Source organism: Magallana gigas, chromosome 4, assembly GCF_963853765.1.
Source record: "Magallana gigas chromosome 4, xbMagGiga1.1, whole genome shotgun sequence".
Taxonomy (NCBI): domain Eukaryota; kingdom Metazoa; phylum Mollusca; class Bivalvia; order Ostreida; family Ostreidae; genus Magallana; species Magallana gigas.
The window spans coordinates 47,286,303-47,304,124 of NC_088856.1; the positions used below are offsets into that span (position 1 = coordinate 47,286,303).

The following is a 17,822-nucleotide window of genomic DNA, read 5'->3' on the forward strand; positions in this document are numbered from 1 at the left end:
AAGCAAAAAAGAAGAAAGGGTGCTCAAAATGATGTATTTAGGAATATGCGACTCAAAATAAAAATAATGTACAGTTTAACGCAATGTCAAGGTAAGTTTAATATTTGTCTACCGAGACTACCATCTAATCATGTTAAACTGAAGACTGTAGGACCCGAGGGTAGAGCACCTCCGTGGAAGTTGGTCCGTAGGTGTTTATCATGTCACTGATTGATCTGTTTAGCTTTTGATAGATACCACTGTTTTTTACCGTAATAATTATCATTATTTTGCCTACATCAATATGTTTATTTCACTTTTTTTTACAAACCACATCAATGCAATAGTGTCTAAAGCGGGCACATTCATGTTACTAAACTGTACAATCCGAATGGATACTTTTTTCAAATGGACTTCTAAACATGTAACCTGTTATGAGCAGACTTTGTTTTGAGATGTCATTGGGTTCGAACTGACTGTACTTCGAAATTGCGACATGTGTCCATTGAAATTATTTCATGGCTGTTTGCTTGCGATCGTTGTTTAAAGGGGCATGGTCACGATTTTGGTCAAATTCAAGTTTTCTGTTTTTATTGTTTACAATGCTTAAGCAATGCAGTTCTAATTATCAAATGAAATTTAAAGGTTAGTCGTAGAGTTATAAGCAAGAAACAGGGCTCACAATTCATTTTCATGTTAACAAGGCTCGTGCCCTGTTTTTGTTAACATAGATGCAAAATACAATTAAAAGATTTTTTTCAAGTTAATTTATTTATCTTCTTATTCATTTTAAGCATAAATAAACATTCCCTAACGCTTAACACATCCATTTTAGGTCTAAAACTGAAATTTTCACTTCAACACTCAAAATGTAAACATAAGCTTTGTTTACATAGCAAAGAATCGTTAGCTCTTTAACTTGCTTATAACTTGTATAGTATACTTATTTTTTATCTTATTATTTAGAAAAAAGAATTAGAAATCCATAATGGATAACAAAACGTATTTCTAATGCATATTACAACAATTATTAATCTCGAACAAATGAGCATACTGTATACTATTAAAATGTTCAGAATCCTTTATTTCCTGGACGTAAACTTATTGATACCTTTGTATCTTTTATCAGTGGTATTAATCTCACACAGCAAACACTGTCGTGTATCCGCGCCGGTAGTGACGTGTTTGGATAAAGTGAAAATGGCGGCACCGTTTGTTTCTTGATAATTTTTCTTGTTATTTAACGCTAACATTGTTTACTTTAACATTAAAGAGATCGCCATATTTATTTAAAAGCATATAAATCTTTAATTTTCTACGAAGTTTATGTGAAAATTATGTAAATAAGCAGTTGATGTCGATTAATTTTGAACAACGGAACAGGTTTGGATGACCTTGTTTTTCCAAATAGGATCGGTTTGGATACGCATCTGATACGGTTTGGATGTGGTTAATATATAAGTTTAAACAGTTCTGTTAATTATCCCCTCGTGAAGGGGATATAGCATCGCTACTGTGCGATATACATGCCCTCACTGCAAAGCATGCTTTCAATATTATGGAGATCGTCATGTGATAGACATTTGAAGTCACATTGTTTAAAGAAATAAACATACACGTTGAAAGACTTTTCAATAAGTCAACAAAACTTTATATACCGTCATTTGAATTTCAATTTTAAACAAGCTCCAAATAAATTAATTATAAAAAAATGCATGCAGATTTTTTTTTAATAGATATGTTTAGTCTGTAGTATAATCATTCAATCGAAATTAATTTAGAAAGATTCAGCTGAGCCTTACCAAAGTCTTTACGACACAAATATGAACATGTGTTTACAACAGTTTTGATCATGTTATGAGTCTAATGTTTTCGGCTTTAAACGATCGGGGAAAAAATCAAGAGATCAGTCAAAAGACAGAATTATACCAACTCCAATATCAGCCCGAGGTATATTGGTCAAGGGCTGATACAGGCTGTGATATGGAAAAGGGGTATCTATTATTACATTTATTACATACTAAGTAATAATTTTATTTTATAAATGAACTTGAACAAATTGATTTCAAATATCATGTGATAGTAGTATGTACATACATCTGTATATTATATAAAAATATGTGATCTAATTGTCTTAACAAACAGAGCTACAGAAGTGGAATTTCCTCAGGCTTTAAAAGTGATGTGCTGCAAAACATTTGGAAGCATTTGAAGTTTTCAATTGCACTTAAAAATGTCGACTGTGACAATTGTTTGTTTTTAGTCTGTAAAAATGCACAAATGCCAGCACGAAAAAGGCAGACGAGTTCTTCATGGGGTGTGATACGAATCCGTATCAGCCCTAGGGCTGATAACTTGTATCAGCCACGGAGGCCGATACGAGTTGTGTGATGTCATATTTATCACATATGCTAAAAACATGTATTTATTACTATGTATGTAATAAAGAGTATCTTATAAACAAAACATCATATACACTTGTCTTATTTTTTAAATTAATAATTGAAACGTTTCCAAACAACTTTTTAGATTTGCAACAGCCATAAAACCGCGCTTTGGCAAATTTTTGAATATGAAATTTTTATTATTATACTTTCATGTTTAATCCTAACGCGGGTTGTGTATTTTTCTGCAGTATCGCCACCTTTATTTCCCGCATGAGTCACCAAAGAAAGCATTTTACTTTTTAATGAGCTCAATTATGATGTTGTAAATTATATTATACGTTCACTTTCTGCGCATGCATGTACTTAGGTGCATATGTCCTCTTCGTAAGCATTAACTTCCATAATTTTGTCATTGCAGTACAAAAGAACTAAATATTGGTTATGGATTTTAACTTACATGTTCATTGTGTTATTTTACATGTACCAAATTATGAACAGAATTGCAATATTCACTGGATGAAATCAGAGCAATGTAAAATACCGGTATATTGTGTAATAAATTTTGTTATTTTAGTTTGTTAATTGAAAAAATCAACAAAACCTCTTCATCAGTAATATACAAAGATACATATTTATCGTTTTGGTTTTCTGGTGAGAATTATGATTAACATGTAAAAGTACATGTAAAATGGCGACGTTTACTCAGGTCTCGTCATCACTTTTTGACCAACTATTTTTAACAACAGAGTAAATATGACTTAGCAGACACACAGTTGCACACCGATAAAAGGCAAACTGTTCCATTTTTGTCTAAAATATCAAAAATGCTTTATCTTAAAATTGTTCAAACCGTACCATTTGCACAATTTATATTTTAGCATCCAAACCGGAATAATTCGTTAATCCAAACCGTACTTTTTTTCAGCAGGTGCATAAAGTTACTGCTATTTTTATACATATTAGTCTATTAAAAATATATTGAAATGATTTCATTTGGTTAGAGTAATCTTTCAAATTAATTTTGGCTGCTTCAGATTTCTGGTATGTGTTATATTATCTATGTTATCTCGAAAAAGATCTTGGTTTTAGCATTAAAATGACACGTTAACGATTGATATTCCTACAAATAAGTCGTTTTTATTTTCGATGAACAAAAAAACCACTCACTTTTTTAAACTGCAAAAGCGAAAAAAAAATATGAACGACTATTACGATGTTTTAATTGATATTTACCTCATTGTCGATAGAAAAAAGAACACAACACTCATTGTTTTTGCAATAGATACGCCATTTTCACGTTATCCAAACATGTCACTACCGGCGCGGATACACGACAGTGGCAAAGGGTGTTTAGTCTGACATCCGCTTAACAATTTGAATCCTATGGGTACGTATCCGGTCATATCATTAGAAACTCGCTTCAGTCAAACATAAGATAGATCACATCTATTGTTCATAATATAACAATGAAAATAAAAGTTTACAGGTTGGCCGACGGTCCGTAGGCAATTGTAAGACTGGCCGTTTCTTACCGACGATGTTCCGCTTAAAAAAATGTAAAATACTTAACTTTTGTTTTCAAATCTTCCCTCCCAGAGTCGTGTATCTTGTGAAAACATATGCTATTTATATACCGTTTACGTTAAGTATTAGACCTAATGATCTAATTTTAACATTAGAGTAATCGTTCGTAAGCATTCATTAACTGTAGGTAAAACTAGAAGTGTGTCTCCTTCAACAAATCACATGTCAGATTGTCCTTCAGGCATCATCTTTTACAACCTTGTCGATAGCCATGAACTTAGCTACAAATTTAAGTGTTATATTTTTTCAATGAAGTTTTTTTTATGAAATCCGATTCTTAAAAATTATTTATCTTTCGATGTTTAACTGTATTATATTTGGGCAAGCAGTGTATAGTTAATTCGCTTTAATAAGTGTTTAAACGCACTGTTTTGTAATTGATTTTGTTATAGCGGTGATTAAAAAAATGTGAACGATTCAATATTTCTACAATAACTGGAAGCATATACTATGAATTTTATAATTTTGTTTTTTCCTATTAATTTATTCTGTATCTCAGTAAACTTCTAAGTTGCTATCCTATTATCAAATAAGTATAGTGTTAGGATCGAGTTTATATTTTCTAATGGATAAAAACTATATCAATAACATTTCTCTTGAAGCCTAATCTACGGTACCATAAAAAGACTGCTTTCCCTTTTTTTTTTTGGGGGGGGGGTCGTTTTGTAATAGATAAATTAGAGATAGCTTTGATAGTTTTTAAGACTGATTTTGTATATTTCTAATCGTTGAGAAATGTAGATCATAAGCATTAAGATGCCATGTAGCTGCAATAAAAGAAGACAAATCATATATAGTTTTATACACTAATGAGGCCGCAGGTTACAATTTTGGGGTGTATTGGGGAGGGCGTGTCTTTGTGATAAACTGAATTAAATAAAGCTAGGTTAGTTTTTTGTCTCTTTGATTGATTTTTTGATTTGATTTACCACAAAACATATTTTACGCTCTCTAAATAATAAATTATTTTTCAACAAACGGAACAAAATTCATTTGAATTTAAATTGAAAGTGGAGGATCTAAAACTTCATGGGAATTTCTTTATCAGATTATCGTTAAAAGTAAGCTTTCTCTCTGATTTTGTCAACTTTATATTTAATGATCTCCACAGAATAACCTATTTCTCTTAGAACTATCATACATTTTTCAGCTAAATCGTTTTTGTTGTTACACTAGCATTATTCAAGCAAAGCATTTGTGAAGGAGGAACTTAAATAAAAAAAAATTCCTAATGTATCATCACAAGTTTTATTAAACACAAAATGTTCATTTTATACATCATTGAACAGTATAAATAGCAGTTAAACATGGTCAACATGTCACATGAAATAAACATACTTTGTTTACATAAAATAGACTAAAATTGTTTACACGAAACATATATCCATAATCTTTGACATATCTATACATTTTATGTACACATAGTTTTTATATAATACCAGTTCATACATTTAAAAAGCAATGATATCATGACTATTATTATCTTAAGTTTATATATTAAGCATATGCACAGTTTATTTACATGTAATATTGGATTTTCTTCAATCTATATGTGCTTCCTCCAGTCACAAATAGGTTGTCTTTGGTGTCCACACATAAACCCCATGGATAGCCTAAATCGCAGTTGTCAATGTAGTTGAGAAACTGTCCGTCCTGATCTAGGATGTGGATACGGTAGTTGTTGGTATATGTACGGTCTGCTGTCAGGATCCGACCATGGCTGTCTGTTGTGATGCCGTATGGAGAGAATGATCCCTCGTTAGAAGAGGGAGGACCAGTGTAGGTAAAGCGGAGTTTCCCGGCCTGATTGACCACAACTACTGCATGGGCTACATAATCTGACACACAGATATCAAGGTTCCTGTTCTCACTTATGTATTTCAAGCCACCTGATGAATAGAGAGGTTGTCCTTTGTCATCGTACTAAATACGTTGTTTTTCTGTGGAGCCAGAGAAACGCACAACTTTTATTGGTTCATCACCATCACTGCTCATGATGACCAGAAGGTCACCAGTGGAAGAGGTACAAATATATAGAGGCCGCCATTTCTGAAGTCTGACCACTGTCTGTATCTGGGTATTCTTCACTATGTTCACAGTTCCATCTTCGAAATCAGTAAAAACTAGATCCCCACTCCTTGTCACCGCTATGTCCCGTGGAGTGTTCCCTGACTTGGTTTGGATGGACTTCACTAGTTCTCCCCGAAGGTTGAAAAGTCTCATGATATTGTCATCACCAGAAGTCCATAAATCTTCATCACTCAGACAAGACACGCAGAGTATTTTTTTACGATCGGTTTTTATCTCTGTGATGATCCGTGGTTCATCAATGAGCGGTATGTCCGGAGGAGAGGACCCAGCACCTGGAGAATCCATGTAGCCATGTTCTTCTGTTTTGATAGATAATGCTGATAGAGAACCAAACTGTTGATAAAGCTGTTCTTTGTTGATTCTATGAGGGGTAAAACTTGGTAAGGACACTATGAGTTTAGGAGGCAATCTTCTGAATTCATCATTCCTGGATTTGTAGGCAGAGACAAGGCTGACATCATTGGAGTCCAGTAACGTCTTCAGCTCAGCAATGCTCTTTGTGATTTCAGAAGTGGTGCGTTTGATTTCTTCTTCCTGCTTTGTTAAGGCTGTCAGGTGTTTGGAGTCCAATTCATTCAGATCTGATTTCAGTTTCTGGATAATGGCGTCAATTTCTCTATGTAGGTCTTCCCCGTGTTCGTCAATAGCTGTTGTTAATTTCTTGGAGTTTTCAGTCAGATCAGCTTTCTGAATTGGAATAATGGATGCAATTTCAGTGTATTTTGGATAAATGAATTTCTCTAGTTCTTTCAAATCTTTCTTTAATATTTCTTTCTTGGTTTCTAGACTTTTCACAGTAAAATCAACTAGTTTGTGTCCTAAATGTTCACCAGTCGAAACACAGAGTGTACATATTGGAATGTTACATTGTTCACAATGTAGTTCGCAAAGCTTTGCAGAATGTTCTGAGCATTTTGGAGTAGATCCCCTTTTTTCAAATGGCACCACTTTGTGTTCTTTGGATGTATCAAAAATATGTTCCCCGACACAGGCTTTACACAGATGTATGTGACAAATGTCACAGTACACAGGGGAGCCTGGGATGTCACAAAGATGACACCGTAACACATCTTGCGCCCAAGTCTCGTCCATGGTCATATTAAGTGTAGACATTCCTGAAAAAAAAAACCAAATTTTAAAATTAATTTAGAATAACTTAATTTACTAACATATTAAAATCAAATGTTTGATTTATGCGAATGTTCAATGCATCATAAGTGAACCTGCGTGTATTAGGGCCACAATCTATGAACTTGATATAATACAAATAGCTAGGCCTACGCTCGACCGATCAAAACAAAAGTACATTTTCACCTATCTTCCATCTGACCTACATTTACAATGTACAATAGTATTGGTAAAACAAGAAAATTAAACGATAAAAAAAAAGAACCTTTTACTTTTTATATTGAGGGAAATTAAATCATAGCTCGCATTTTGAAGCTTGATTAAATGTGTTTCTGTTTTCGTAAAATAACATAAATATACCAACCCTAATCCAACAGGGCGAGTCTAGAAATTGTTGGGGCTATTTTTCTTCCTGGTCTGCATGTTTACCTGTATCACGTGACTAGCAGCACCTGACAGTGACGAATTTAGAAATTAGGTCCCGATCAGAAAGAACTTGTACATTTTGGAAAAAAACCCAGAATAAAATATTTTTATCTTATATAGAGTACGACACAAAAAACAAAATGCCCACAGACCTTGATGGTCACCTGAGTACAAGTATCATAGCATTTAAAGCCTTAGTCATTTTCTTACGTAGTACATGTGCCGTCAATGAGTCTCATGTATGTAAAGCTTCATTTTGGAATCTCCACCCTATAACCCGAATACCTCTGACATTTACCCCCCACTTTCATAGTTTGATGTTTGCAAACATTTAACTTTTGCTAGTAATTAAAACAAAGGGGAAGGAAGAGTGGGAAAGAGTCAGAGTAATCTCCTATTATCAATACAACAGTTCCATTTTAATACTTAAGTTCATTATTAATGCACACAAAATGAATTTAAATGCTACAAGTATACAATGCATTTAAATTTTTTGATAGACCACACGTATCAAACAGCAATATACTTCGCCTCGCCACCTGTATAATCCGATATATTTCTTTAATCATTCAGTAACAAACCTAATAAGTCATAATCATTGCAGGGGCGCGTATTATGTATTTTTTCTGCAATGTTGCCACCTTCATATCCCATATGAATCACCAACGAAAGCATTTTATTGCTTGAATGTTTACATCTTTCTTTTAACTAACTAATAAATTGATCGTAAAAATTAAGGAAAAAATAACGAAATTATTGTAAATGCACATCAGTATGTTAGCTAAAAAAACCAGTCCAAATCGTCTCCTATGGGTATCTCAACCTGACTGTTTCTATACAGTAGAGCTAATCTAGCTGTGTTTTAGATTCGAGCGTTTGACGACCAATAAAAAAATTTCAAATTGTAAACAATTTGACCATAAATTAAATGCTTTGAATATCATAGGGAAAAAATATAAACGGCCCAGTGCATGGCAGCTCTTCACACATATGGTCCAATTAGATAGTTAACACTTAGACATAGTCTGTAATATTTTTTCATCAATTAAATAAAAACGGTTATAATTAATTTACAAAGTATAATAATGTTTTAAAGTAGTCCTATTGCTACAGATGTCACAAGGAGGTCTGTAGTGCTCTCTGTAATGATTTTTGAATCACGCATTAAAACATTGAGACTTAAGCTTGTGCTGTTAGAATTGAGTTTATAGCTTTATAAAATTATACGATCAAAACTACTATCAGACTTAAAGGTTTCTTAGCTTGAAACACAAGGTGAATAAAATTCGTTATATCCGTAGTATTTATCAAAGATTTGTTGACAACTTTGCCAGGGCACCAAAACACTTTGTTATATCCGTAAATTCGTTATGTCCGTGTTCGTTATAAACGCGTTTTACTGTACATTTTTCCCCTTTTTTAGTTTTTTTTTAATGAAATGAATTAGATAATTGTAGGTTAATGTTTTGTGTATTTCTTTTGCTTAATTTAGAAATTTATCCAAAAACCACTTGATTCTGATTTGCTACAAAACATTTTTTTATACTTTGTAAAAAAAAATTAATTGTTTTCAACAGATTCATTCATTTGGGATCTAGTAATTCACTGGAATCTCTTTATCAGGTTACCGTCAAGAGTTAGCTTTTTCTCTGATTTTGTCAACTTTTAATATATTTGCCTGACGTCATGACGTCAGGCATATCTAAGGTTTGAAAGTTGCCTTCTCCGAAACAGTGCAGACAGTGGGAGAAAGCAATATCAAGATTTTTCATAAAAATATTAACCGATGCAAGTTAAATTTATTTACATTCACAATTGATGAGAATGTTATATAGGATGTAATAAGCAATAGTGAGCAAGAGTTTTCAAGTAAAAGGGTTGTTCGCCATGCACATGTGTAATCCTGATTTAAAAATAGATTATAGCCATATTTGAAAGGTGGAAATGGGGGGGGGGGTTTACCGCAACAAGTTGTTACATATTGTCTATTACGGTACAATGTAAGTAAACGTTGGTGTTGGGTCACTATCATTACCAAAGAATCATTAGTTTGGATTAAAACAAATATATATTTATACAGCTGGAATATTTACACGAGGAACTAAATCGCCGAAGCAGATTGTGACCCGGTTTTCGATCAATTGGGCGATTTCATTCATATTGAAAAGCGTACATAGCTTGTGTGTCTTTCTAATGTATATTTAACAAGTCAAGTGTGTGTATTAACTCGAAAGTTTTTTTCCCCCCAAAAAAAATCCAAAGTATAATATATGTAGTAATTCATTTGACCCCCTCCCCATGAATGTACTAGGCAAATAAATGTGTTCATTCAAACCATCGGATCGAGATCTCAGCCCTTGCGTGAATGGTAAAGCAGGCCGTCGCGCCATAATATGTCAAATTCTTAGTTTTTGCGCGCCGATTAGTGGACGAGCCAAATTAAATAATCCAGAGGACACCGTGTGTACACAACACAGACACGCATTATCGGGAGGGGCTGCCTCCTCCAACTTATTTTGCATCAGACACTTTTCCTAACTTTATTTATAACAAATGGAAATATAACGGATTTGGCCCCCTCCTCTACTTTTGTCGGAGCACAATTTGGTTAAAATCAGCCATTCTGTAAGCAACCGCTTTCGAGAGCGGTGGCGTACGTACCAGAGCGGCTGATTTTATTCAGATTGGTCGGAGCACATAATAAATGAAACTGAAAATGGGGAATTCAAATGGAATTAAATTGAAGTTACAATTACGACTTCCTTTCATGATTTTGAGAATTCACCCATTTTTCGGATTGCTTGTCAAGATGTTTTTGATGACGCTGCCCCCACACACTTTCAAAAACAATGCTATGCGCTTGAATATCCTTTCCTATTACCCATGGTTAGAAATACTTTCAGTTGATTTGCATTTTAATATAACAAATACAATTTTTTTTTTTAATTGACAGTTTTATCTTCCGCTTTCAAGCTTACATTCAATTATTTAATATATGTACATTCTTAAAATAGTTTGAATTAATGAAATAATTTACTTTCAAGTGATGTGCATGTTTATGCACTGGATCGAAGAAAAGACTCAAACATCTTAAAATCTGCACATTCCGTTGAATTTGAATTTATGATCAGCAGCGAAAATTAACACTCATCTCTAATAAGATATAGCCTAATTGATACATGCTTGCTTCCATTGAATAATTTTGTTTAGTCAGGCAAGCTTTTTGAAAAGCTATTATTAGTGATGTTCAAAGGTTTACCGATCTCTCATAGAACTGCAATTTAAACAAAACTAAACATTAATCATTTATCTAGATAACTTTTCCAAATGTTTCAGCTTTATCTATTTTGTTGTTATAGAATTACGTACATCATTCGAACAATAAACAAGTGATGTTTATTTATTGAGAAAATACATGAACGTCAAAAAAAACTATGGATGGCTGATCAGAAGTTTTATCAAGCACAATCTGTTCAATTTATGCATCACTCAACAGTATAAATAACATCTAAACACAGTCAAAATGTCATATGAAATAAATATAGTTTTGTACACATCTGGACATAGACTAAACTCTTTACATGAAACATAAATATCAACAATTATTAATACATTATATACACAGTTTAGGTACACATATTTTTGTATAATAAGTTTATGTAACATATTTTTGCATAATAAGTTTATACATTCAATTTATTAATATTATGACTGTTCATATCTATTCTTATAAATTAAGGCTTTCTGCAAATAAACTACAAAATGACTACACCAGAGTAATTGCTTATATCTCTGGTATTTCAACACGTATTAGAGGATGTCTGTAAGCTATAACTGAATTTTAACTGATAGTTAATTATTGATAAATTAATCAAAACCTACTTTCATTTTCGATAAACCAGACCGAAATAGCGAGAATGAGAGTAAGGTGGTAGACACACTTTGGCAGATCAAAGTCAGGGGTACATGTAGTTTGAATGAAAATGTAGACTGCAATGAAATAATGTTGAATGATTACGTAAAGAACGAATATATTTACTGGTTACTTATTTAGAGTATACATAGAAGTTAAGATTTGACAAATGTCAAACAAATAAAATGAGCAAATTCGTTTCTTGAATGTGCAATTTTATTTTTGATGGATAAAACGCTTGTGAAGCACGAGCACGATTTCTGGTGAAAAAATGTATTAGAACTTTCCAAATCCCCGTAGACTTTCTATTTAAAGTGTATTGAAACCTGTCAAGCTAGAGGGGGCGTTTCAAAAGGGAAATCTTTGGATCTTTTCATGCTATTGAATGAACATCGTCTGAATCAAGAGGTATTTATAAATATCGAATAAATTAAGAAAATATGCGGCAAAAATATCTTCGGACAGACCATAATAAACGTCATAGGGGAAGTGTTGGGCGAGTTAATCATCGGGTAGATACTTTGGATTTGACAACTTTGGTTTAAAATATGCAAAACAATATGTCTAAACTAACGCATTTTTAAATTCATACATTTTATACCACGACAGGTATTAACCTTGGACATTATTCTGTAAACAATGAACAAATTGTGTTATGAATAAAACGGGGAGTTGAAAAGTAGGGGCTCGGGGTGACCCCCACAACCCATTTTTTTTAAAACACTATTTTTCTAAAATTCTTCTTTGGGACAGTGATAAAAATTATAATGTAATTTGACCAACAGAACAAAATTTAGAGATACGGCGCACTAAATGCCTACTCACTGGTTTGAAATATTAAAATGAAATTAAAAAAAATGTCAATCCTGCAACAATAAGAAATAAGGCTACGTACATGTAAAAACGTCAATTTCAGTTTAGATTTTTCGCACCTATTCGGTTCTAACTAAACACCCAGCCATGCAGATTGATTTTACTTTTTTTTTAAAGGGTTAAGAAGGCAATAAAAAAAAATCGGACACATTATATAAAACAATGAACAAAAAGAAATATGGGTTCATATCATATTAATGAGGAAAGTGTAAATTCCTGCGCTTGCGCGATATATTATCTATACTCTGTCCCGAGTTTTTGCTTCCACCACTTTTTCCTTGATATTTCAATAAAAGTAAATACCATTGTGCTCAAACTACGTTCATCAACTAATATTAAAAATGACCAGATTATATGTTTTGAAACGCCCCTTATACCGCTTGAGGTTGCAATATACATCCCAAAATTGAAAGCCTACGGAGATTTTGCATTGAATCAGCCATTAATAAGCCCGGATAATAATGTTAAAAAATTGCGCGATTTATTCCAAATGGAGAAAAGATGTAAACATTTCCCATTATAAATCGTCGTAATAAAATTGTTTTCGTTCCTGTGAAATTTTATGAGTGAAAAGGGATAATTGTTAAATGAAGATATCTTGGATATATTCCCTTTCATTGATGTCAATTGTATTTCTTTCACAGGTATGTGTGTCTTTATTAAAAATCATCAAAAATTGATGGAAGCAATAACTTGGGACAGACTATAGTCTTGATACATGTATACATGTATATATACACACAGTTCATTTACACATTCATGCAATATTGAATTTTCTTCACTTTATCTGTACCATCAGCCACAAAGAGGTTGTCTTCGGTATCCACACATACACCCCATGGATCCTGTAATTGACAGTTGTCAATGTAGCGGAGGAACTGTCCGTCCTGATCCAGGATGTGGATACGGTGGTTGTTAATGTCTGCTGTCAGGATCCGACCCTGGCTGTCTGTTGTGATGCCGCACGGATAAAACGATCCCTCGGTAGTAGAAGGAGGACCAGTGTAGGTAAACCGGAGTTTCCCGGCCTGATTGACCACCACTACTGCATGGGCTCCATAATCTGACACACAGATATCTAGGTTCCTGTTCTCACTTATGTATTTCAAGAAACCACTTGAGTATAGAGGTTGTCCTTTGTCATCATACTGAATGGTTTGTTTTTCTGTGGTGCCAGAATAACGCGTAATCTTTATTGGTCCATAACCTACACTGCCCATGATGACCAGAAGGTCACCTATGGAGGAAGTGCAAATGTAGAGAGGCATCCATTTTTGAAGTCTGATCAATGTCTGTATCTGTGAATTCTTCACTATATTCACACTTTTATCCCTTTCATCCGTATAAACTAGATCCCCACTCCTCGTCACTGCTATGTCCCGTGGACTGTTTCTTGATTTGGCTTTGATTGACTTTACTAGTTCCCCCTGGAGGTTGTAGAGTCTCATTATGTTGTGATCATCACGAGTCCATATATCTTCATCATTCAGACAAGACACGCAGCGTAATCCTTTACACTCGGTCTTTATATCTGTAATGATTCGTGGTACACCAATGAGCGGTCTGTCCGGGGGAGAGGACACAGCACCGGGAGATTCCATGGTGTAGCCATGTTCTTCTGTTTTGATAGATGACGCTGATAGAGAACCAAACTGTTGATAAAGCTGTTCTTTGTTGATCTTCTGAGGGGTAAAGCTTGGAAAGGACACTGTGAGTTTAGGAGGCAACCTTCTGAATTCGGCATTCCTGGACTTGTAGTCAGAGACAAGGGTGACATTATTGGAGTCTAGTAACCTTTTCAGTTCAGCAATGCTCTTTGTGATTTCAGAAGTGGTCCGTTTGATTTCTTCTTCCTGCTTTGTTAAGGATGCCAGGTGTTTGGAGTCCATTTCATTCAGATCTGATTTCAGTTGCTGGATAATGGCGTCAATTTCTCTATGTAGGTCTTCCCCAAGTTTGCCAATAGCTGTTGTCAACTTCTTGGAATTTTCATTCAACTCAGCTTTCTGAATTGGAATGATGAATGCAATTTCAGTGTATTTTGGATAAATGAATTTCTCTAGTTCTTTTAAATCTTCCTTTAAAATTTCTTTCTTGGTTTCTAGACTTTTCAGAGTAAAATCAACTAGTTTGTGTCCTAAATGTTCACCAGTCGAAACACAGAGTGTACATATTGGAATGTTACATTGTTCACAATGTAGTTCGCATAGTTTTGTAGAATGTTTTGAGCATTTTGGAGCGGATCCCCTTTTTTCAAATGGCACCACTTTGTGTTCTTTGGATAGATCTAAGAGATGTTCCCCGACACAGGCTTTACACAGATGAATGTGACAAATGTCACAATGCAAAGGGGGGACTGGGGTCTCACAGAGTTGACACCGTAACACATCTTGGGCCCAACTCTCGTCCATGGTCACATTAACTGTAGACATTCCTGAAAAAGAACACAAAATATAAATTTCATTTAGAATAATTTGATTAACTTACACATTAAAATCAATGCTTAATTCGTGTTATTGTTCAATGCATTAAAAAGTGTACCTGCAGGTGTGTATTGATGGTGACAACACAGTAGTTTATGAAGTAATTGTTAGTTGATCTGTGAACTAGATACATATATGATACAAAAATATAGGCCTAAATTCGGCCGATCAAAACAAAACTACTTATATTTTGACACATCTACCATGTGACCTACCTTTACCATTCATAATTATAGTATTGTAAAAAGGAAATCGAAAATAAACGTTAAAACCTTTCACTTGTTATATCGGGAGAAATTCATTCATACAGTGTGGCTTACATTTTCATGCTTGCCTAAATAGTTTCTGTTTTCGTAATATAACAAATATACCAACCCTAATCCAACATGGCGAGTCTAAAAATTGTTGTGGTTATTTTTCTTCCTGGTCTGTTTCCCTGTAACACGTGATTAACAACACCTGAGAACAGTGGCGGATTTAGGAATTAGTCGCCGATCAGAAAGAAATTGTACATTTAAAAAAAAATATGTATATCTAATACCCGGTTCCAAATAAATAAAAGCAAGTGGTCTACAGGCCTTGACGGTCAACTGAGTACCATAGCCCTTAGATGGACATGCAAGGGAGTCCTATGTATTTTAAGTTTCATTTTAAAACCTGGGTAAACCCTAACCAGACCCCTCCGACTGTTGCGCTTCCCCTAATTTTATTGTTTGATGTTTGTAAGGGAGGGGGAAGAGTCAAAGTAATCGAGGATTATCTATACACCAGCTCATGGGGCCAAAGAATTATAAACTTTTTTTTTGAAAAAGAGACCTGCAGGCCTTTCATACATATGTTCATTATTAATTAATCCACACAACAAGCAGTTAAATGTTTTAAGCATACACTGCATGGGATGTTAAAGCAATAAAAGCTGTATTTTAGTATTTTAGGTTGCTGCTAGTTTGATAATTTTGCATATAACTTAAACTTTTATGATAATTAAGATTTGAAAAATTCCTTAATTTTTGTCAGTCTGAGAATAAAGATTTCTCTTTTAAGAAATATATAGCAGATCAATTTTTGTACAGGACGACAATAATTCAATATTGCTTAAATTAAGGCTTCTTAGAGGCTTGCCCCACGAAAATATGGCTGACAGAAAATTAAAAAAAAAACATGTTATTTTGTAATTTTGTAACAAAAAATCAGCATGAAAATGCAGCTCATATTGCTCTAAATTTAACAGACCACAGACATCCAATAGCAATATACATGTGAATAAATATGTTCCCCAAGTGAGTACATGTACATTATTAGGTTACCCAAGCGACACAATAATTAATGACCATATGTTTCACCCCCACCCCACCTTGAATTCATAAAATACATGCCGGCGAGCGAAGCGAGCTCTAAGAACCAGTGTGCGCGGGAATACAGTTCATCAAACAATTTTTTTTTGTCTACGTCCCATAATGCTATCTAATGTTTTCACCCGTGGTGCTGTGCCAAAAATGGCCGACTTTTAACTCGTACTTTACGGTGACTTAAAGTTTGAAGACACGTTTTGAGTACCGCATATGCTTTGGCGAGACTCAAAAGATTTGTTACATGCTTCCATGCCTTCGTATTGAGTCGAGAAATGTAAACAAAGACGAACTAAGTCATGGATGACGTCACAGTGCACTGCTTCCCGCGCACACTAGTTCTTAGAGCTTGCCTCGCTCGCTGGCTATTATTGAACTAAACCCCTGACCTCGAGGCCATTGACTTCACAATTTCGGTAAAGGGCTTCATGGACATCATAACCATGCATTTAGTTTTCTGCTCACATGTATTGGAGTAGAGTAGAAGTTTTTGAAAAAAAAATTGCGGGGGGGGGGGGCATATTTTACCCCATCCCGTGGCGCCCTTCGAATGATAGTTATTAATATCACAATTTTCACTTCTCTTACCAAGAGATGTTTCACGCCAAAAATGGTAATAATTGGCCTTGTAGTTTCAAGAAGTTAAAAATGTATAGTCATGGTGGAAGCAAAAACCCGGGACAGAGTATAAAATTGTCAACGGACGACGCACACCAATGCACACAGCACGACGCAGGACGAAGACCAATTGCAAAAGGTCACCTTAGTAGTGAGAGTGAGTACATGTGTAGTATACTGTTATAGAAAGGATATGAAGATGGGTCAAGAGTTTATACAATGAAATATTTCAAAAACTGTACAGGCCACAAACTTAGATTTCCCACCGTATTTTTCATTGATAATACAGTAGCGTCTCCTCTTTGTTCAATGACATGCGTGTAAATTTACATCTCGATTTATTCAGCTGGTATGGGGCACCTTGAGACATTAATATAGATGAAATTTCACTTTGATGAAAATGTGACGACCGTTTAAAAATTTTCAATTTGTAAAAAATGTGACTTTAAATGCTTTTCAATATTATTAGGAAAACAAATAAATGGCCCACTGGCAGCTCTTCACATACTTGATAAAATCTAACAGTAAACACTAAACCATAGCCAGTTGTTATTTTTTTTATTTCATTCATTAAATAAAAATGATTATAATATACATAGTAGAACCAATGTTGAACACTAGCTCTAGCAATAAATATGTCATGAGCAGGTCTGCAGTCCTTTCTGTAATAGATCCAACATGATTGGATAAATCTCAGCAAACTCTCGGGCCTGTCGAGACTTCATCTGATTCACATATCCCTCCAACGCACCCCTGAAAACAGAGCAGATCGATTGTTGCGCATTTAATCAAAGTTCTGAAAGTATTGTTTGAAAGAATTCTATAATTTCATACTAACTTAGTACTGGAAATGTAAATATTTTATACAATATCATGTAGGCCTACATGTATTTAAATATGTAATCAAAGTACTGAAAGTATTGACTGTTTGTATTAATTAATGTTGATAAAATTTCTTTGTAATGTGTTCTGAATAAAATTCCATAAATAT

General features: G+C 34.1%; 2 protein-coding genes across 2 annotated transcripts; both read right to left on the reverse strand.

The window, feature by feature from the left end:
• Positions 1-5,557: 5,557 nt before the first annotated feature.
• On the reverse strand, positions 5,558-7,665 carry LOC136274347 (E3 ubiquitin-protein ligase TRIM45-like). Its single transcript, XM_066080901.1, has 2 exons — positions 7,534-7,665; positions 5,558-7,156 (listed from the first exon to the last, which is right to left on the reverse strand). The coding sequence occupies exon 2, from the start codon at positions 7,152-7,154 to the stop codon at positions 5,874-5,876; it is 1,281 nt and encodes a 426-aa protein (XP_065936973.1). The 5' UTR covers positions 7,155-7,156; positions 7,534-7,665; the 3' UTR covers positions 5,558-5,873.
• A 4,795-nt stretch (positions 7,666-12,460) lies between these two features.
• On the reverse strand, positions 12,461-15,291 carry LOC136274869 (E3 ubiquitin-protein ligase TRIM71-like). The gene is made up of 2 exons (XM_066082640.1): positions 15,240-15,291; positions 12,461-14,815 (listed from the first exon to the last, which is right to left on the reverse strand). Exon 2 carries the CDS (start codon positions 14,811-14,813, stop codon positions 13,131-13,133), a length of 1,683 nt encoding a protein of 560 aa, XP_065938712.1. The 5' UTR covers positions 14,814-14,815; positions 15,240-15,291; the 3' UTR covers positions 12,461-13,130.
• Between the last annotated feature and the right edge of the window lie 2,531 nt (positions 15,292-17,822).